The following is a 17,866-nucleotide window of genomic DNA, read 5'->3' on the forward strand; positions in this document are numbered from 1 at the left end:
TCTGTACCTTTTCTATTAAAAGAAATACAAAAGAAATTATTTTAGAAATATTTTTAAAAGTTGAAGAAACATTTCTATTTTTACCATACATAATAGAATAAAAATAAAAAGGTATGTGTTTTAGCTTAAAAAATCACTACAAGTAAGTGTAGTGTAACTTTGTTATTTAAAAAGTGGTTCTCCAAGTATCTGTCTAGATTAGAGTATCAGAATAAGCTGGAAAATGCTTAGAAAGGGTGACTGAAAGTCTTCTGTAGACCTCTGGTGTCAGAAACTGTAGAGAAGCAGATCACCTCATCTAGCTTGCCAATATTGTTAAAAGTGATTCTAGTGCATGCTACAATAGTGAGAACCACTGCTTCGGAATACCCATGGCATCCTTAATGACTACATGTAGACAATGTGATTCCCTAGATATTTATAAATTCTATAACTATGAAATCAAATTCATTTTGTTTGTTTGTTTTTTGTTTTTTCGAGACAGGGTTTCTCTGTGTAGCTTTGCGCCTTTCCTGGAACTCACTTGGTAGCCCAGGCTGGCCTCGAACTCACAGAGATCCGCCTGCCTCTGCCTCCCGAGTGCTGGGATTAAAGGCGTGCGCCACCACCGCCCGGCCCAAATTCATTTTGAAGTCATTTTCTTTCAAATAATTTTCACATCATTAGACATTGTTATTAATTCTTACATTCTACTACTAAATTCAGATAGGTAGCTGAAGATGGAGTAGAGAGAGGGTGATAGTTCCATAAAAGGGAAATTTTCACTACTTGTAAAGAATTTTTGCACAATCAAAAAAAAAAAAGATTCAGGAAGTCATGTTGAGAGACAGGGGCTGAACACACTGACCACTTTACCTGCACACTTTATCTGGCCTGGGCAACCGATTGGTGCTCTGATTGTTGACTACTAATGTCTCATTGGTGCCTGCCTTCTCAAAGGCAGGGACTGCTGCAATGGTAGCTCCATATGCCAGAAAATAACCCCACGCTCCTGATTTAAGGAGCAGTCTACTTCCTCGGGGTTGACCATCGTTAACAGCATGTTGAAACAGAGCCTATGCATCAGCTGTGTGCATCTCCTCCTAATTTTGCACTCACTGTCACACGTTGTTAGCTGAAAATCACCACAAGTAGGATTGACACTATGAAAACCGGCACAAACAATGTTTTGTACCCTCAGAGCTAGTTGATACATTTTTAACGGCTCATCACTGGTACAGTCAGTAACGGGGTGGGGTTTGGAAAAACAGTTCTGCTGCGGTGTTTAGTTCCAGGGTGCTCTGTCTCAGAGATAGGACACAGAGTTGGGTGCTGTTTGAGATTTCACACTTGAGTGGAATTTTCTTGTCTTTGGTTTTGCATCCCTCCACCCCCACATGGGCTTCACCAGAAAGCAGGCCCTCTATACATCGTGTGCACCTGGACCTCATTTCTCAGGGTATGCTTCCAGGGAACTTCACTTAACAGAAGTTTAAGTTATCAAGTGAACATTAACAAAAGCCCCAAAGACCATATATTCAAACTTACAAAGAGACGTGGAAATTTTGCACGACAATGAACAGATGAAAGTGTAAAAGATGAATATGAAGTGGCAATAACAGTCTACTCATGGCGAATGTGCAGTAAGTGAATGAAACTGATGAAAAAAAAACAAAGTCTCCAAATATAAGGGGATATTTCATTTCATCGGAAATTATGCCTTCAAATCCATAAGATTTGGGGAAAATGCGATCTTCACATTAAAAAAAATGATAAAATACTTCCTAAGTGAACACCTTAAACTGACATGAACTTTGAAAAATAAGACAGGAACCATTAAAGTCACTTCATGACCATAGCAAAAGGAAGTAAGTAGGTGGAAGAAGGAAATATCAAGCTTTGCCTTCTCATGTTGAGAGAATTGAAGTACAAAAGTTTTAGAAGTAGTGTTTTTGGAAAATGTCTTTAATAGCAAAACCTATTGTAAACGAAAATATCTTATTATGAAAGAAAATATTGTCTTTTCCTAGGCCACACTGAAACCAGACAGTTGTATTAGTTTATTGGTACATGTATTCAATGAATACCCATAAAACAGGCTCACCAGATACAAATGATTCAGTAGTATGAGTAACTTAGCTAACAGAAGGTTGTATAGGCCTAATATTTGCATCAATGCTAAAATTTGAAAATTGTTGCTATGGAGCATGAAAAGAAGATAAAGTTCCACTCCTTGGGTTCTCTGTTTTTAATCATTTCTTGTTTTATTTATGATCATAAAGTAGCATTATTGTAACATAAAACATGTTACCATTTTGGTAGATGTCAAAGAAAATTAGAAATAGACAGTGATTGGGTGATTCCACTTTCTGTGGAATTATGAATTTCAGTTAAATAAATAACACATTTTATAACTATTTCTAGTATATAGTATATGACATGCACATAAATTGGCAAGCTAATAAAAAATCTTGTTCCTTTAACTTGATGCTAAATAATATTTTTAGGGACACTGAGATGCCACTAATACATTCTTCACTATAATTTTACTTTGGAAATAAATTAGTCATACTCTCTAATGAGATAAGTCTTCTCTGGGTATAGGTTTTAACCACTGTATAAATGTTGAGAATGAATTATATTTTAGATCCTCTAATACTGAATGTATTAGTTAAGTATTACTGAATATTTTATTATCTAAGACGCTTGAGGAATAGAATTTGTAATTATTATCAGCCACAAACAAAGCTTCTGGAACAAATCCTCTGTAAACAGGATTGGCATATTAAAGGATCAGATTTTGATATGCTTGTTTCCAAATAATATGAAAGATGATATTCTTTGGAGAAATTTTTATTATTAAATTAAACATGTCTTCAGCAGAATAATGTCAGATGAGCCTATTAGCAGAACATTTTGATAATCCATGTTCTCTTAAATGTCCCATGACCAGAAAAGTAGCTGTACAACTTTGATTTAATGCAGTAAGAATGGAAACCAATTCTGGCTCCTTCTTTTATCACAGTCTATCAAAAAACACAAAGAAGTCCAAATTAAAATAAATTCAATACGAAAAGAACATGTTCCTTTTCCAACTGTTGTAAAACCCTTTCCTCTCGTTAAGCAAGGCTCATTCAGTAATTATTTCTTTATGAAAGTAAAAGCAGAAGAACGTTTCTCTTATTAAATCAATGTCTTTATACTTTTGATGTCAAAGGCACCACAAAACAATCAAAGAAGAAAGTGTGTTGAATGTTATTAAATCATTTTCTCCTACCCATTGTTTTAAATTGTTTGCTTAGTTCTAATGTATACTACACTTACATAAGTTGTTTATGAAGAGCCAAATTAATAGTCTTTGCAATTGTTTCTGCTGCAATTTGGAGAGCTGACAAATGAATTAGTAGAAAATGGCAATTCTACATGAATTAGCTTTAAAGTCTCCCTAAGAGGTTGATGCAGAACTTAATAAGAGACTTATTAGGAGAAGTAGGACAACTTAATTCAGATTGATTATAGACTTTGGTGAAGACAGCTGGGGTTCAAATGAAACTAAAAAGAACTTATATGGACTTCAAAGTATGCTAAACAGATGTCTGAAACAATTACTCTGCTCTGCCTTTTCAGAAGTTTCAAAGGCAGGATGGGAATAGCATGGTAAACGAAGGTTCTATTTGCCCAAGTCGAGATAGAGACTTTAAAAACATACATACACAGTGCTATCTAAACTCAGATGCTTTGGGTAAAGAAAAGCATTTGACATTGTTGTTCTAAGTAATTTGCTTTTAGCTTTTATAAACAAAGCAGGAAATGAAAGGGACTACATGGGAACAAGTAATACGCTCTCCTAGCAACACTAACTTACAATTAATTTCACATTGAACAAATAATTTGGTAGGCATTTTTAAGATGAGTAATTTGTACTTTTCTTTCTAAGCTCAAATAAAGCCAACAACAACCTTTCCATTACTACACTTTTAAAGTATTTTTTATTTTATTTTAAAGCCTGTATTACTATATATCTTTTAGATAATAACAGGCATATTATGTGCTTTTAAACAATACAACCATGTGCATTCAGAACTAGATAAAGCCTGTGTATTCTATGTAAGAAGCATTAGTTCCACATCTAATCTAGTTTTATGAAGGATTCTATCTTTCATTTATTTTTCTTCTTGATCAAATGCTTAAGACACAGGATTTTTACCATAACAAGAACAACAAAAGCCTCTATAAAGCAATTCATTTGCTTTCAGTACATAGAACTGAGCAGCCTATCAGTAAAATTTCCCATCATATCCTAGGCAGTAAAACTTTCCTTCATTAAGATAACTGTACATAATGTTTCTGGTGCACATTTGGGTGCTTAGCATCCACATAAAAGCTGGGTATAACAATGCATGCCTGTAACCCTGTGGGATGGAGTCAGGTAGATTTTTGGTAAGAGCTGGCTATTGATGAGCTTCAGATTCAGTGAAATATTCTGTCTCAAAACAAGAGAAGAAATGACTATAGAAAACAAAGCACCCACAAAATCAATGTAGAGAAGTGGTTGAGATAATAACCTAAAATCAACCTCTGGCGTCAATATAAGCAAGCATGAGTCAACACACACACACACACACACACACACACACACACACACACACACACACACACACACATTTAAATTGATAGTATTTGACACTTAGAGAACTTACATATTTTCAATCATTCTTAAAATGGTCTTGTTTGCAAGAATTCACTCTACCCATGCATCCTCTAACTCTGCAAAAAAGCATTACAATTTTTTAAAGCTCCCCTATAAGAAAAGATTTAAAACATTCTGTCAAGTTGATGACAAATATAACATAAACAAAAAATTAAGACCATGGTTAAGAAGCAAATAACAGTCAAGGAATATAGGGTTACATGAAGATGGTTGCAAGCTTTCTGCTTACCAAAGTGAAAAGGAAATACTAATATATTCCACCACAGCTAACATTATCTATTCAGTAGAAATACACTTTTTTTTCTCAATATAAAATTCTGGGATATAATTTCTTTGACAAATTGCTTAAAGAAAGGAAACCACAAGCATTCAGTCTAGAAGGGCTAAGAAGATTCAATTTCTAATTTCCTCTTTAAAATTTTGATAGGAATGTTGAACACAAATACCAATGGTATAATGGCTTCAATACACTTCCTAGTCCAGTTCACATACCATGAAATCAGACTCAGTTAAAATGCCAAGAAAGTATAATCAAACTATCACATTAAAAGTGCTTTATAGAATAACTCTGAGAATCTCTTCCTTTGACTTTCCCAGTAACAGTTTAGAAGTCCGTATAATCAAAAGCATTGTATAAACAAATCGATATGACAAATTTACAAATTTCAAGATGAAAGCCTGGGAGCTTAATTAGGGGTAGATGCAATAGTATGTTTAAAGTTATATCTGAGTGTGTATCAGTGTCATGTATTAGAGCCCAGGTTCAATCTCTAGCATGAAAGAAAAGAAAAGGAAAAGATTGAAATCAAACAAAGGCACAGTTCAAGAATGATGTACCTTCTTCTCTGTGGAGAAACAATGGTTGATTAGAACAAGAAAACACCAATGACCCCCTAATATTTTCACTTTCAGATTGGTTACAGAGTTTGACTTCAAAACGTACTCTACTTGTCCTACCTACTTCAAACAGAAGCAGGAGAATCACTTAAGCTCCAGAGTTCAAGGGCATCCTAGATAAATTTCGTGAGGCTCTGTCTCTAAATCATTCAACCAACCAAGCTATCAATCTCTCTATGTATTTATCTTCCTCTTTCTCTTCTTTCCTCCCTTTCTTACTTTCTCTTACTGAAAAGGCTGAGGGTGCAGCTCAGCACATGGGAAACATTAGCTTAAGCTCTCCCTCCAGCTATACTGATTTCTGAAAGGCTTTGCATATGCTTTTTGCATATCTATGTATATCACTCAGTGCTTCAGTTATTTGTGTTTCCCATTACAAGAAAGTAAAATACCCATGTAGTAAAATAAGGATTGATGTTATTCCTGTAAGGTGAGTAATCCTAACTGTATCGTTAAAATGCTTGGTAAGCAAAATAATTATAGATTTTGGAAGTAGAAAGACATTTGAAATGTAACTTTTATTCTGGTAGTTATTACTATGGAGCTTTATTTGTGACTCTAGGATTTCTTTGTGAGTCAAATAGCCAATATGAACATGACATTATTTTGTCTTGATTTATAATATTTATCACCATGAAGAAGAACAGCTATCATTTCCATAAGGTCCAGGGACTTAGTGGTTCCATTCTATCCATTTCCCAAATCCAAAGGCCACATTAGCTAATAAAGTGATATAATCATATCCAACAAAAGCATGTACTTTGTAGTTGCACAAATGACAACTTTTTTTTTGAGACAGGGCTTCTCTGTGTAGCTTTGTACCTTTCCTGGGATCTCACTGTAGCTCAGGCTGGCCTCAAACTCACAGAGATCTGCCTGGCTCTGCCTCCTGAGCGCTGGGATTAAAGGCGTGCACCACCAACGCCCGGCAACTACAAATGACAACTTTTAAAAACCTAAAGAAGTTTTAAAATGGAGAAAGGAAAAATGGAGAAGGGAAAAGGGTGTTTTGACCTGGCTATTATTTGGGAATTGTTGCTAAGTTAAAAACAACATGAAATAGTGGTTTTAAAGATGCTTCTCCTTAAAAAAATCAATTTTAGTTAGTAAGTTTAATTTGGTAGGCTAAACTACCACTACCAAAGCTTTCAAGTTTCAGATATGGTGTCAATACAGTGAACTCCTTTAGTGGGAGTTGGGAGGAGTGGTAGATATTTATGGAAGACTACAAAAATAGGTGATATGTACAATGGGCCTTAAAGGTTCAGTAAGAGTTGATCAGACATACAAAGTTTGATGATTCAGACAGATGGAAAAACACATAGCAGGCAGTTATAAGAAAATAGGACCAGTTTGGATAGCATGGAATTAGTATACTGGATTATCTGCATGTGAGTTGTTAAAATTGAGTAGGAAAGCCAGGCTTAGGCAGAAGAGAGACAGCTAACCCATTTAATAAATGGACTTCATTATATCCTTAAAGAATTTTAAGTTGAAATGCAATGAGTCTGTATGATGCAGAAGTATCAGTAAGGGAATTATCCATTTGCTCACTCAATATTTAAAAGGCATTGTTCATAATATGCCACACACACACTGGCTGGCCCATGGATGTATGTCATCTATATAAGTTAAAAAAATAGGGATTTAAAAAAGACACTGGTTGAAAAAAAAAAAGGGTAATAGTAGAAAAAAAACATTTTGTGAGAAAAAAAAAGCAATGGTATGTAGAAATAAAAATGGAGAATGCTGGAAGGCGGAACTTAAATTTACTACTATTTTATAATTAGAAAGCAAAAGGACTGGAGAACAAATGAGTTTGTTTCAGATTAGCTGTCAGATTACTAAGGAAAAAGTCCCAAGCTGGGTCTTCTGGTCTTGGCAAATGTTATTTTTTCTCTGTTCTGATACAAAATAATATAACACACACACACACATACCCCAAAAAATTCCTAAAAAAATACTCAAGCACCGCCCCCCCACAAACCCATCTACTTCATGACAAATTAATTTCCTAATGGCAAAAATCGAAATTACTTTTGACCTTGTAACTTTTTAATACTTAATCTTATGAGCCTGGGGTGCTACCTACCACACTAATGAGACTCCTTAATATTTCATTTTATATTACTGAAGATAGACAAATGATTACACCACTGACTTTTTTTGCAGGAAATCTTGTGTGAAAGACTTCCAAACGAGGGAAATAAAATGGGCTGTTTTCTAAGGCTTATAGGTCCTATAACTTAACTTTGTGGGATGAAAAGACCGTGTAAATTTAAATGAGCACTTGTTGGGGGGTTTCTCAAAGTAAAACACAGTACCTTGACTTTTTCAAGGTGATCTTGGAGAGAGTCAATGAGGAGATCCCCCACTGGCTGCCAGGATCCCTTGATCACCTCAGCTTGATGCAACTTGAGGTCCAGATCATCCGCAGCTTCCTGAAGTTCCTGCAATCTTTCAAGCGCCTCATCTATTTTTCTCTGCCAATCAGCTGAGTGCAGGTTCAGTTTGTCCCATTCAGTGTTGACCTCTTCAGCCTGTTTTCGTAGGAGCCGAGTGACATTCTGGGCTCTTTCTTCAGGAGGCAGCTCTAAATTGGAGATATGACAAGGTTTTAGGCCACATCCATTTTTGTTAAAAAAAAAAAAAAAAAAAACACTGTTGAAAAGGTCAGACTAGAAGAAAGGAAAGGAATATAGATTAACAAGAGGCTAACTTCCAGATTAATGGCTCTTCTACACTTTGGCATAAATTTTGAGACAGTCTAGCACAGCTACACTGTCTGTCTTCCTTAGTGAATCTGTTCTACTTTTCTGTCAATCAGATAAATCAAGATTCATTTAAGCTTTCAGAGAGAAAAATGTTAGCACATACTGAAGAGCTCTAATTTATTTCAGTCAGGCTCTTAAACTGGAAATTAGCTTGTAGTCTTTGTAACAATAGGATTCCTTTCCACAGATAAGCTCCTTTGTTTACTGTCTTCTAAATATTCAAATAAATGGTCGCTGATTGCTTTATTTATGACTGTGAAAACAGGTTTTATGCACTGTGCTTTATGATTCCCCATTCTTTCTCGAAACCTACATTTAATTTGAATTGATTCTGTTTAACTTGGAGGTATGAGAGCTGTACAGTCTCTGACAGCAAGCATGGACGGCCTGCTCTGTCATCACCGACCCTTCTATCAATATGTTATTACAGTTCCACATTCAATTACCTCTGGGCTCCTGGTAGAGCTTCTCCAGTCCTTCCAAAGGCTGCTCTGTCAGAAATATTCTCACCGTCTCCAGGGTACTCATGATTACAGCTTCTTTAGTTTTCAATTCCCTCTTGAAGGTCTGTGAAATGAGATGAAAAGAAATGTTTATTTGGCTTGTGGAATGCTCCTCAAAATTAATCCTGGGTGCTCAGAACTTATTTATGTAACTCCCCAGTCAATTTCCTTCTCTTTTATTTATAAACTGATAGTCATAAAATGATAAAAAAAAAAAGGGCTACCTGGGTCTCACTGTTAATGAGGAAAGCACTTCGTTTGCAAAACTTTTCTGGGGAGAACTGGGAAGCTTTCAAGTTAGGTGATGTGCTATTATTAAGATAAGTACACTTTGTTTATATACCTGACTACCAGATATAGAGATCAAAAACCACGAGGGATATACTACAAAATCCTACCCTGGCTAATGAAAATTTAAATATTCTGAAAATAATCACTTCTAGTACACAATGGAAAACACTCACTGTTAAGTAGGGACATTCATACCTTATTGAAATATACAACAAATCAACGAATAACAATCCCATCAAAATGTTTGATGGTGAGTAGTGTAGTCAAATTAAGCTGTTGAAAATTATAAATATTTTTTGAAAACCACCAATTACATTTTACATTGTGACTTTTTTGAGAAGAATAGAACTATTTGGAATGATTATGAATACAGGGATTGTGAACACCTTTCTAGAAATGAATAGACCTAGAAGAGGTATCTTCAGACCATTTAGCTCACTAGTCAGGCTGGTTGCCAATTTTAATCTCTAATCTATAGTCTCTGTTATAGGGGATTAAGAGTAGAAGAAATGAATAAGTTTTGTTTTCAAGAGCTTATTGGACCAAAATAAGAAAGAACACTGCCACTGCCTATCACAGAAAGAAAACATGCCCAAAGATGAACTACAGATGACTTCGTTGCATCCCAGCTCTGGGACATCCCCAATCAAACAAACACATCAAAATCAAACAATGAAAGGACAGAAAAGAAAACAAGGAAATATTCTAGAAGTGGAGGGAAAGCTCTAAAGTCATACATAATCTAGTGAGGCACACTGCCACAATGCAATGGTAGAATAAATTAATATTCAAAAATATAAAATAAGATTACTGACCCAGATTTTATTATATCATGGGTGGCCATGGTAATAAAAGATATTAAGTATCACATAAATAATAATGTATCTTATTAATAATAATAACTATTCCTCTGACCTAGGCTTAATCATGTACCATTTTCAACTCTATCTTATTTTTAGCAATGTTGTTAAGTGAGTTTAAGCCTTCTTATATCACTGGAAAAAAACAGAGGTCTTTTCCTTTAAATTTCAGACACAGAACTCTGATACAAAAGTACTTCAAAACTGTATGATAACATATTTGTTGGTAAAATCTTAGTGGTGCTCACCATTCAAAAGAACCCTGAGTTTGATATTTTATACAATAATCGATCTGTCAAGGTTATTTACAATCCAGAAGACAGAAGCAAGGTGTCTGAATAAAAATAATGGAATATTTGGATTCAGCCTGCAAATGGAAAAGCAATTTCTATATTTTGTGGACTCTTCTTGTGTCCTTGAAATCACACTGGGTAGATGATTATTTACTTTACTTACACAGAAGTCCAGTTCTACCTGTAATATTTTATTTTATTTCTGAGTATGTGTGTTTGTTCATCTGCTCATATATATATATATATATATATATATATGTTTGTATATCTGTATATGTATGCATATATACTTCTTGCTGTGTTGTATTTCTTATCATCCAACTTTCACAAGTCAAGCAAAATATCTCTTTTATTTGTATGCCTACTTGGAGTGAGCCATGATACTGGCTTTGCTAATTATAAAAAATTAATGCCTCCTTATACCAAACTTCTATGTCTAAGTAGTTACACTATAGACTAGAAAGGAAAAGTTAAGTGTAAATTGGTGCTTCTATTTATGAAGTTGCAGTACATCATGAATGGCTAAACATATAAATCAGTTAAATATAACCTGGGAAAGATTTCTAGAAGAGTTTAAGTACACAGAGTTCTAAAGCATAAACATGAGTTAGAGAAGAAATATTAGACGACATTCAAAGAAGAAAAATATGCATGTACAGAGATATCAGGCAAAGCATCATATGGTATGTATAACGATCTCCAAATAAGTTTGCCTTTCTATAACATAAGGGCTAAGGAAAAACTTTCTAGAGTTTAAGGCACTGCCATTGTATAGAAATATAGTACAGTGGAAACCAGAATTTGGGCATCAGACTCTTGAAATGTTTGGACAATATTTGTAAGTGATTAGGAGCATTTGAAAGAATTAGGCAGGACAGTGACATGGGTACGTGTGTGTTTAGGCAGGGTAGAAATGATCTGATAGAGGAAATGGGAAAAAAAAGGTGGGGCTCTAATTAGGAAACAGAGGAAGATAAATATCAAAGAAGGGAGTGAGGGGTTAAAATAACAATGGAGATATGTGAGTAAGTTCCAAGGAATTGTACTATTACTTATCTACCTAAAAAATTAATACATGTAAATCTGTGTATGAATATACATACATTGTTTAAATAAAATTTCTTATGTGTGCTAACAATGCTCCCTTCAAGGGCTGAAGACAACCTAACAAAACCCCCAGCACTAGTCCTGAAAAACCATCTTTTGAGTTATTGGCCAGGGCTGTGTAAGAGAATACCCAAACATTACAAGCTGTTGCTATTGCCCTTGATTTCCACCCCAGCCCCAAGAGAGGTAGAAGCTAAGTCCCTACTGCTAAAGATACTGAGCACGTCAAACACACAGCACAGTGGCCCCACTGATGGAACTGACCTGAAATCTCCTCCCTGAGAATGAGCTTACAAGAGAGGGGAGCAATCTACAGTCCTACCAAGTTGTGATGTATACGAACCACAGCAAAGACCAGAATGGCACGATAGCCCTAAGGGGGTAGCAGTGGCATACAGAACTTTGTGGTAACTAGCAGTACTCTACGTGGACTCAAGACTCACTCAGCAAGAGGGAAATCTTGCCTGGTCCTGGAAACCTAGTCCACACCTCAGTGCTAGTGAAGTCATGGATCCTGGAGAGGAACCTACAACCACCACTCTACTAAACTGGTATAATCCCTAACTACAATCTAAATATTTATCCTTATGCCCATAGATGAATGCAGTCCTTATTCTTTACCAAGGAAACTTCTTTTCAGAGTGGATGGAACCATTACAAAAAAACTATACTGAATCAAAATGCAGAGTTGTGGAGTACAGTCCCAATGGTTACATCTACAAAACAACCCCTACACCTAAGGCTCAGGAAGCATCGTGGAAGAGGGAGCAGAAAGACAGTAAGAGGTAGAGGATCAGGGGTTTGCAGTGAGATTGCATCTCATAGTAATGCCAGAAGCTACATCCGTAAAAATATCACCAACATGACTGCCCAAACATGAACTGAACAAGGATGAGACCAGTAGACGTGCCAAAGTGGGTGGGGGAGAGACCAAGAGACCCTTCCACAAAGAACTACACTGAGGAATGCTGAGAGTGGGTGCTATAGTCTTCCCCCAGGGAGGAGCACACCAATTAGTTGTCCAATACCAACTGGTCAGCCCTGAAATCATGCAAGTAACACTCTACAGTCAGAGAATGTTATATTTAGGAATATATGTACATAAATAAAGGAAGAAAAGGAAAAAGATATCCCCAATAGGGATATGGCAGTACTGATAAAGTGCTTGCATTAGGTCCTAGATTTGATTCCCAGCACTAAACTATAACAATATGTTAGCACATGTCCCATGTCATTAATTCCAGTAAAAGGCAGGAGGATTGGATTTTCATGGTCATCCTCTGTAGCACAGCCAGTTGGAGGCCACTCTGTGTGACATGAGATCCCTCCTCCAAACAAACAAACAAATAAGTGAAAAAAATCAGTGAAACCAACACAGTAGTCTCCCCTTATCTACAGCTGAATATACCACAGTTTTAGTTACTTGTGGTCATCTATGCTCTGAAAATATTAAACAGAAAATTTAAAAAAATAGATAATTAATACATTTAAAACACTGAATTACTCTGAGTGGCATGAGTAAATATTGTACAGCCTTATTGCATCCTTCTTAGGACATGAATATTTATACAGTGTGTCCCCATTGCTTGTACTAATACTACTCATAAGTTTCTTTGTAGCTATCTCAGTTTGTGAATGACTGTCAAGATATCACAGTACTTGAGTTCAAGTATCAATGAAAGCTCTAAAGAGCAAGAGAGGTGATGCTACCAATTTCGATAAAGCAAAGAGAAACTGTAAAGTACTTCCTTTAATGAAATGGTAAGGTTTCTCATCTTTTAAAATAACATTTCTTTTAATTTTATGTGTATGTATATATGTGGTTCTTAGTGTGCTTATGTGTGCCACATACGTGCGGGTACCTGTGGAAGCTAGAAGGATGTGTTAGATCCCCTGAAACTGGAATCACAGGTGGTTGGGAGCCACTAGGAATCAAACCTGGTTCCACTGCAAGATCAGAAAGTGCTTAAAACCATTAAACCATCTCTCAATCCCTGAAGATTCTCATCTTAATAAATAAATTAAAAACATTGTATGCAGAGGTTGTTATATAGTTTTTTCAAGACAGAGTTTCTCTGTGTAGCCCTGGCTTTCTAGAATTTGCTCTGTAGACTAGGCTGGCCTTGAACCCAGAAATCCTCCTGCCTCTATCTCCCATATAACTTACACTTTATCATAGGTAGGCATGCATAAGAAATAACACAGTGTACATACAGTTTGGAGCATTCATGGGGGCAATCTTAGAATGTATTTCCCATAGATAAGATGAGAAAGGGTTCTCTATAGAACATGAAACAGAGAAAGGCTAAAGGAGAATTTGAAAGAGAACTGGAGGCAACTAGAAGAATTTCATGAAAGATTGTGAGAATGCAACCTAGAGCCAGCGTATAAAGAGAAAAAGACAGAGACACAGTGGTGAAGTGTTTAGGAAGTGCAGCTATGTGGAAGGAGCAAGTAGGACTCATAGATTTACACTGAGTAGATGAGTGAGTTCTGCATACAATTTAACTAACTGTGAGGAAATAAACGTTCCTGGATTACTCTGTGCACCTCTAATAGTTTTAGCCTGCTGAGAACTTTCCCATCCCATGCAAATTAGATGTGTACCATCTGTCTGGTTAATTTCTCAAATTTCTCTGATCCAAGAAGGACAAATGGATAAGGCCTTAGTTGGTAGACTGCTTGACTAAATTTCCAGTTGTCAGAAAAAACAAAAACAAAATCAAAATCTCTAGATGGTTATAATTATAACGTATGAAGCCCAGGCCCTGGAAATATCTCTAGATTGTAAAAATTGAAGCATGTAGGGCATTGAGTTAACTCCTTGAAAATCAGAGTTAGATCGAGGCCTATTATGTTTCCAAGGAGATGGATGCATTTGGAGAAGAGGACAGCTGGCTCCTCCTTTATAATTTTGGTCTCTTGCCTATACAGCAACTAAGTACTCACATGCAAAGATTTTTTATCAACATTTACCATATTGCCCTAGGGCATGCCATTAGGAAAGAAAGAGAAGGTAAGACTATTAATTGTAAGGCAATTAAAAAAATCTGCCTTGGATCCAGAATACCTCATGTGTATATTCAAGATAAAATTAATAATGTCTAAAAATTACAACCATACTAAGATGAGGCTTGGCATTCTGTATGTGGAACAACTTGGAGAGATAAAGTCTGTGGGAGAAAAATATCTAAGCATCATTTTCTCATCCAAATACTATCTACTCAATTCATACAAGTCAGTATTTAATGAGCAGAGAGAAAAATGGAATGTAATGAGAGGCCAAACATGAGGAGATTAGAACAACTGATGAGATATTCAAGAGGAAAGACAGATTTGCAACAAAGAGTATCCATTGGCCTGGTTGAGAGCTTGAGACAGTTGAGGAAAGAGTAGTAGAGGAAGTAGATATATCTAGTGGAAATTGCTTGAACAATATCTTTTCTCCTAAATAAAAAAGAATAAATAAAAAGAGGAACTTAGGACAGCAAGTCAGAAATGATAGTGAGCAGAAGGAAAAGACAATCTTTTAAGTAGAAAAGTGACCTGAATATGAAAGATTAACAGACTAATGCTAGTAATAAGCTAACTATATATCCTATTATACAGAGTATTTTCAAGATGTTGAACTTTTAATGTTGTTTCTGTATGTCCTTTTATTGTTTGCTTTTGAGACAGAGTAGCCCAGGCTGGTTTTGAATCATTGATCCTCCTGCCTCAGATTTTTGAGTTTTTGAATGGAGGACTGAGAGTACCTGCATGGTTCAAGATACTGCACAAGCTTATAAACTTAAAACCAGGATTATACCAGGAAATTCAGACAGACCCTGGAAAACTAGGATAGTTGATCACATTAACAGGAATAAATACAATGTAAATAATTAGGCACAATATAGATCTGGATAGAACAAGCTGGAGATAACTGTTGTAGTGAGATCTGTAAAATAAGGGTATGGATTAAAGGTCTCAACAAACTGAAAAAATCGAAAATATTATATGATAGTGCAATTCCACTGTGTAAAGTAGGGAGAAAAGAATTCAAGGCTAACAGTCATCCATTATGAGAGACCACTGGCTTGCCACTTGAGTTGTTGCCAAGGGCTTAGCTATACCACAGCTGTGTAATTTCATTTCTTAAATGTGAGTCACTGAGGATTAAAATGAATCAAGAGGAAAGACAAAGGAATTTCTGTCATGACAAAGAAATAAGCACTGTTGTTTTCACACAATTTCTTGAAATTAAAGAAAATGGATAGAAGACAGGATTGTTTGTATCTACACAATTCAATAGATTAAATACAAAATGGGTAAAGAGAAATATGTAAAAAGAAAGAAGTTATTACTTCTAGAAAATCAGAAGCCAAACAAATTGATAATGTTTTATATTATGTAGACAAACTATAAGTTGCAATGCTATTTTAAATATTGTTATATGACTTTCTTTCATTTATCCATGTAGTAAAAGCTGAGCACCAATTGTTGGTGCTGTACCATTGTTCTAGGGTGGATATCAGTAGTCCTTGTATCACTGAATTAAAGAGAACTTGGTTCATGCAGTTAAAAATTAAAAAGATTCTTATTACAATGATGCAAAATTGTAACTTCAACATCTGCCTCACAAAGCAAACACTAATGATTATAAAGGGTCAGATAAATCATGGTAAAAAAGAGTGGGTAACTTTAATACCCCATTCACATATTTCACATAAACCAAAAATCAACAGAGAAAATTACATCTAAGTTATACTGAGAGCAAACAAATGTAGAAGCAGTCAAGCTATTCCAACCAACATATAAAGAATGTACATTATTCTCTAAAGTCCACAGAACTGTCTCTAAAATACTGAGTCTGTAAACAGTCAATCATGCATCAGAGAGGCTCCAGGAGTCCATGCCACTCCTTACTGAACATATTCTGAGAGAAGGGCTCCATTTTCTGTAATTATGTACCCACTTGTGGTGATATTTTATTTGTGCTGCAATGTGGTGATATTTTATTTGTGCTTTAATAAATAAAGCTTGCCTGGAGATCAGAGGACAAAGGCCAGCCATTAAAAGTAAACAAAGAAGTCAGGCAGTGGTAGCACATGCCCTTAATTCTATCAATTAGCAGGCAGGATCTCTGTGTGTTCAAGGCCACAGTAAGGAACACAGCCAAGAGTGGAACACAGGCCTTTATTCCCAGTACCAAAAATAGAGACCTGGAGGTCTGTACAGACAGACAGAAAGTGACAGAGCTGTGTAGGAAGAGGAAGTGATGTAGCTGGGCTAAGAGAGCCAATGAGAGAACAGGACAGAAAAGGCACATAAACATGAATATACAGGAAGTCGCTTTCTTTGGAAACTGCGGAGTTGGTGAGATGAGGTTAGCTCATGATTTGTCCTAGTCCTCTGATTTTCTCTTGGGCTTTAACCCAAATTTCTGGCTCTGTGGTTTTTTTATTTATTAAGACCATTTAGAAATTCGTCTATACCCAGTAGTTACTGACAAATTCATGGTCACCTGGATGGCAGTGATTAAACTCAGTGAGTCATAAAACAAAGAAAACATATGCATGACAGAGACATGTAGGGAAAGGGGGGATGAGAAAGCTGGGGGCAAGATAGGAGGTAGTGGGCATGAATGAAAGAGCATGTACTATATATACATGTAGGAAATTGACACCACATTTAATAAAGGCTATACTAAAAAGATACAGTTACAAGCAAGAAATTTATTTAAAATGGTGTTTGCTGCTCAAGAAATGATGCCAAGAATTGACAAATGAGATTACATGCAATACAAAAGCGTCTGTCATACAAGAGAAGCAATCAAATGAAGAAACAGACTATATAAAGTCGGAAAAAAATCTATTAGCAATACATATGACAGAGGAATAATATCTAACTAGAGCAAACAAAGAAATAAAAACAGAAGAAGAAGAAATCGAACCACTCAGTAAAGAAATGGACTAATGAAATGAGCAGAAAATTCTTAAAAGATGAAATACAATTGACCAATAAGCATACAAACACCTTCAACTTCATCAGCTACCATTGAAATAAAAACAAAAACTACATTGAAATTGATCAGTCCATAAAAAATGACCATCAATAAGAAAACAAAAGCAAATGCTAGCAAGGGTATGTACAAGACAGACTCTATATATTGCTGGTGGGACTACAGCTACCATGGAGACTAATATAGACGTTTCACATAAAACTCAAAAAAAAGTGGGGATGAGAAGACTCTAAGAACTAGAGGAAGAAGACATCTATTGTCACATAGTCTCTTCTAAAAAAAAACAACTTGGTAACAGATAAGTGGAGGAGAGGGTAGAAATGATCAAAATATTTTGTATGAAATTCTAAAAAAAGTAATAAAACATTTTTTATTTGAAAATAGAGCTATCATATGGTCCAGCTCTACTTCTCCTGGGTTTTTAGCAAAGAACTCCATGCTAACATGTGA

The 17,866-nt window shown here is 35.7% G+C and overlaps 1 protein-coding gene across 11 annotated transcripts in view; it reads right to left on the reverse strand.

Annotated features, from left to right (window-relative positions):
- The window catches only part of Dmd (dystrophin), a 2,251,111-nt gene that overhangs the window by 354,281 nt on the left and 1,878,964 nt on the right, over positions 1–17,866 (reverse strand). For all 11 annotated transcript variants that reach the window (XM_076562037.1, XM_076562042.1, XM_076562041.1 and 8 more), the window contains 2 exons: positions 8,808–8,928; positions 7,912–8,180 (listed from right to left, as the gene is read on the reverse strand). In XM_076562037.1, coding sequence (XP_076418152.1) covers positions 7,912–8,180; positions 8,808–8,928 — 390 coding nt within the window. The remainder of the gene's footprint in view (positions 1–7,911; positions 8,181–8,807; positions 8,929–17,866) is intronic.

The sequence above is a fragment of the Peromyscus maniculatus genome, chromosome X (genome assembly GCF_049852395.1).
Source record: "Peromyscus maniculatus bairdii isolate BWxNUB_F1_BW_parent chromosome X, HU_Pman_BW_mat_3.1, whole genome shotgun sequence".
NCBI classification, from domain to species: Eukaryota; Metazoa; Chordata; class Mammalia; order Rodentia; family Cricetidae; genus Peromyscus; species Peromyscus maniculatus.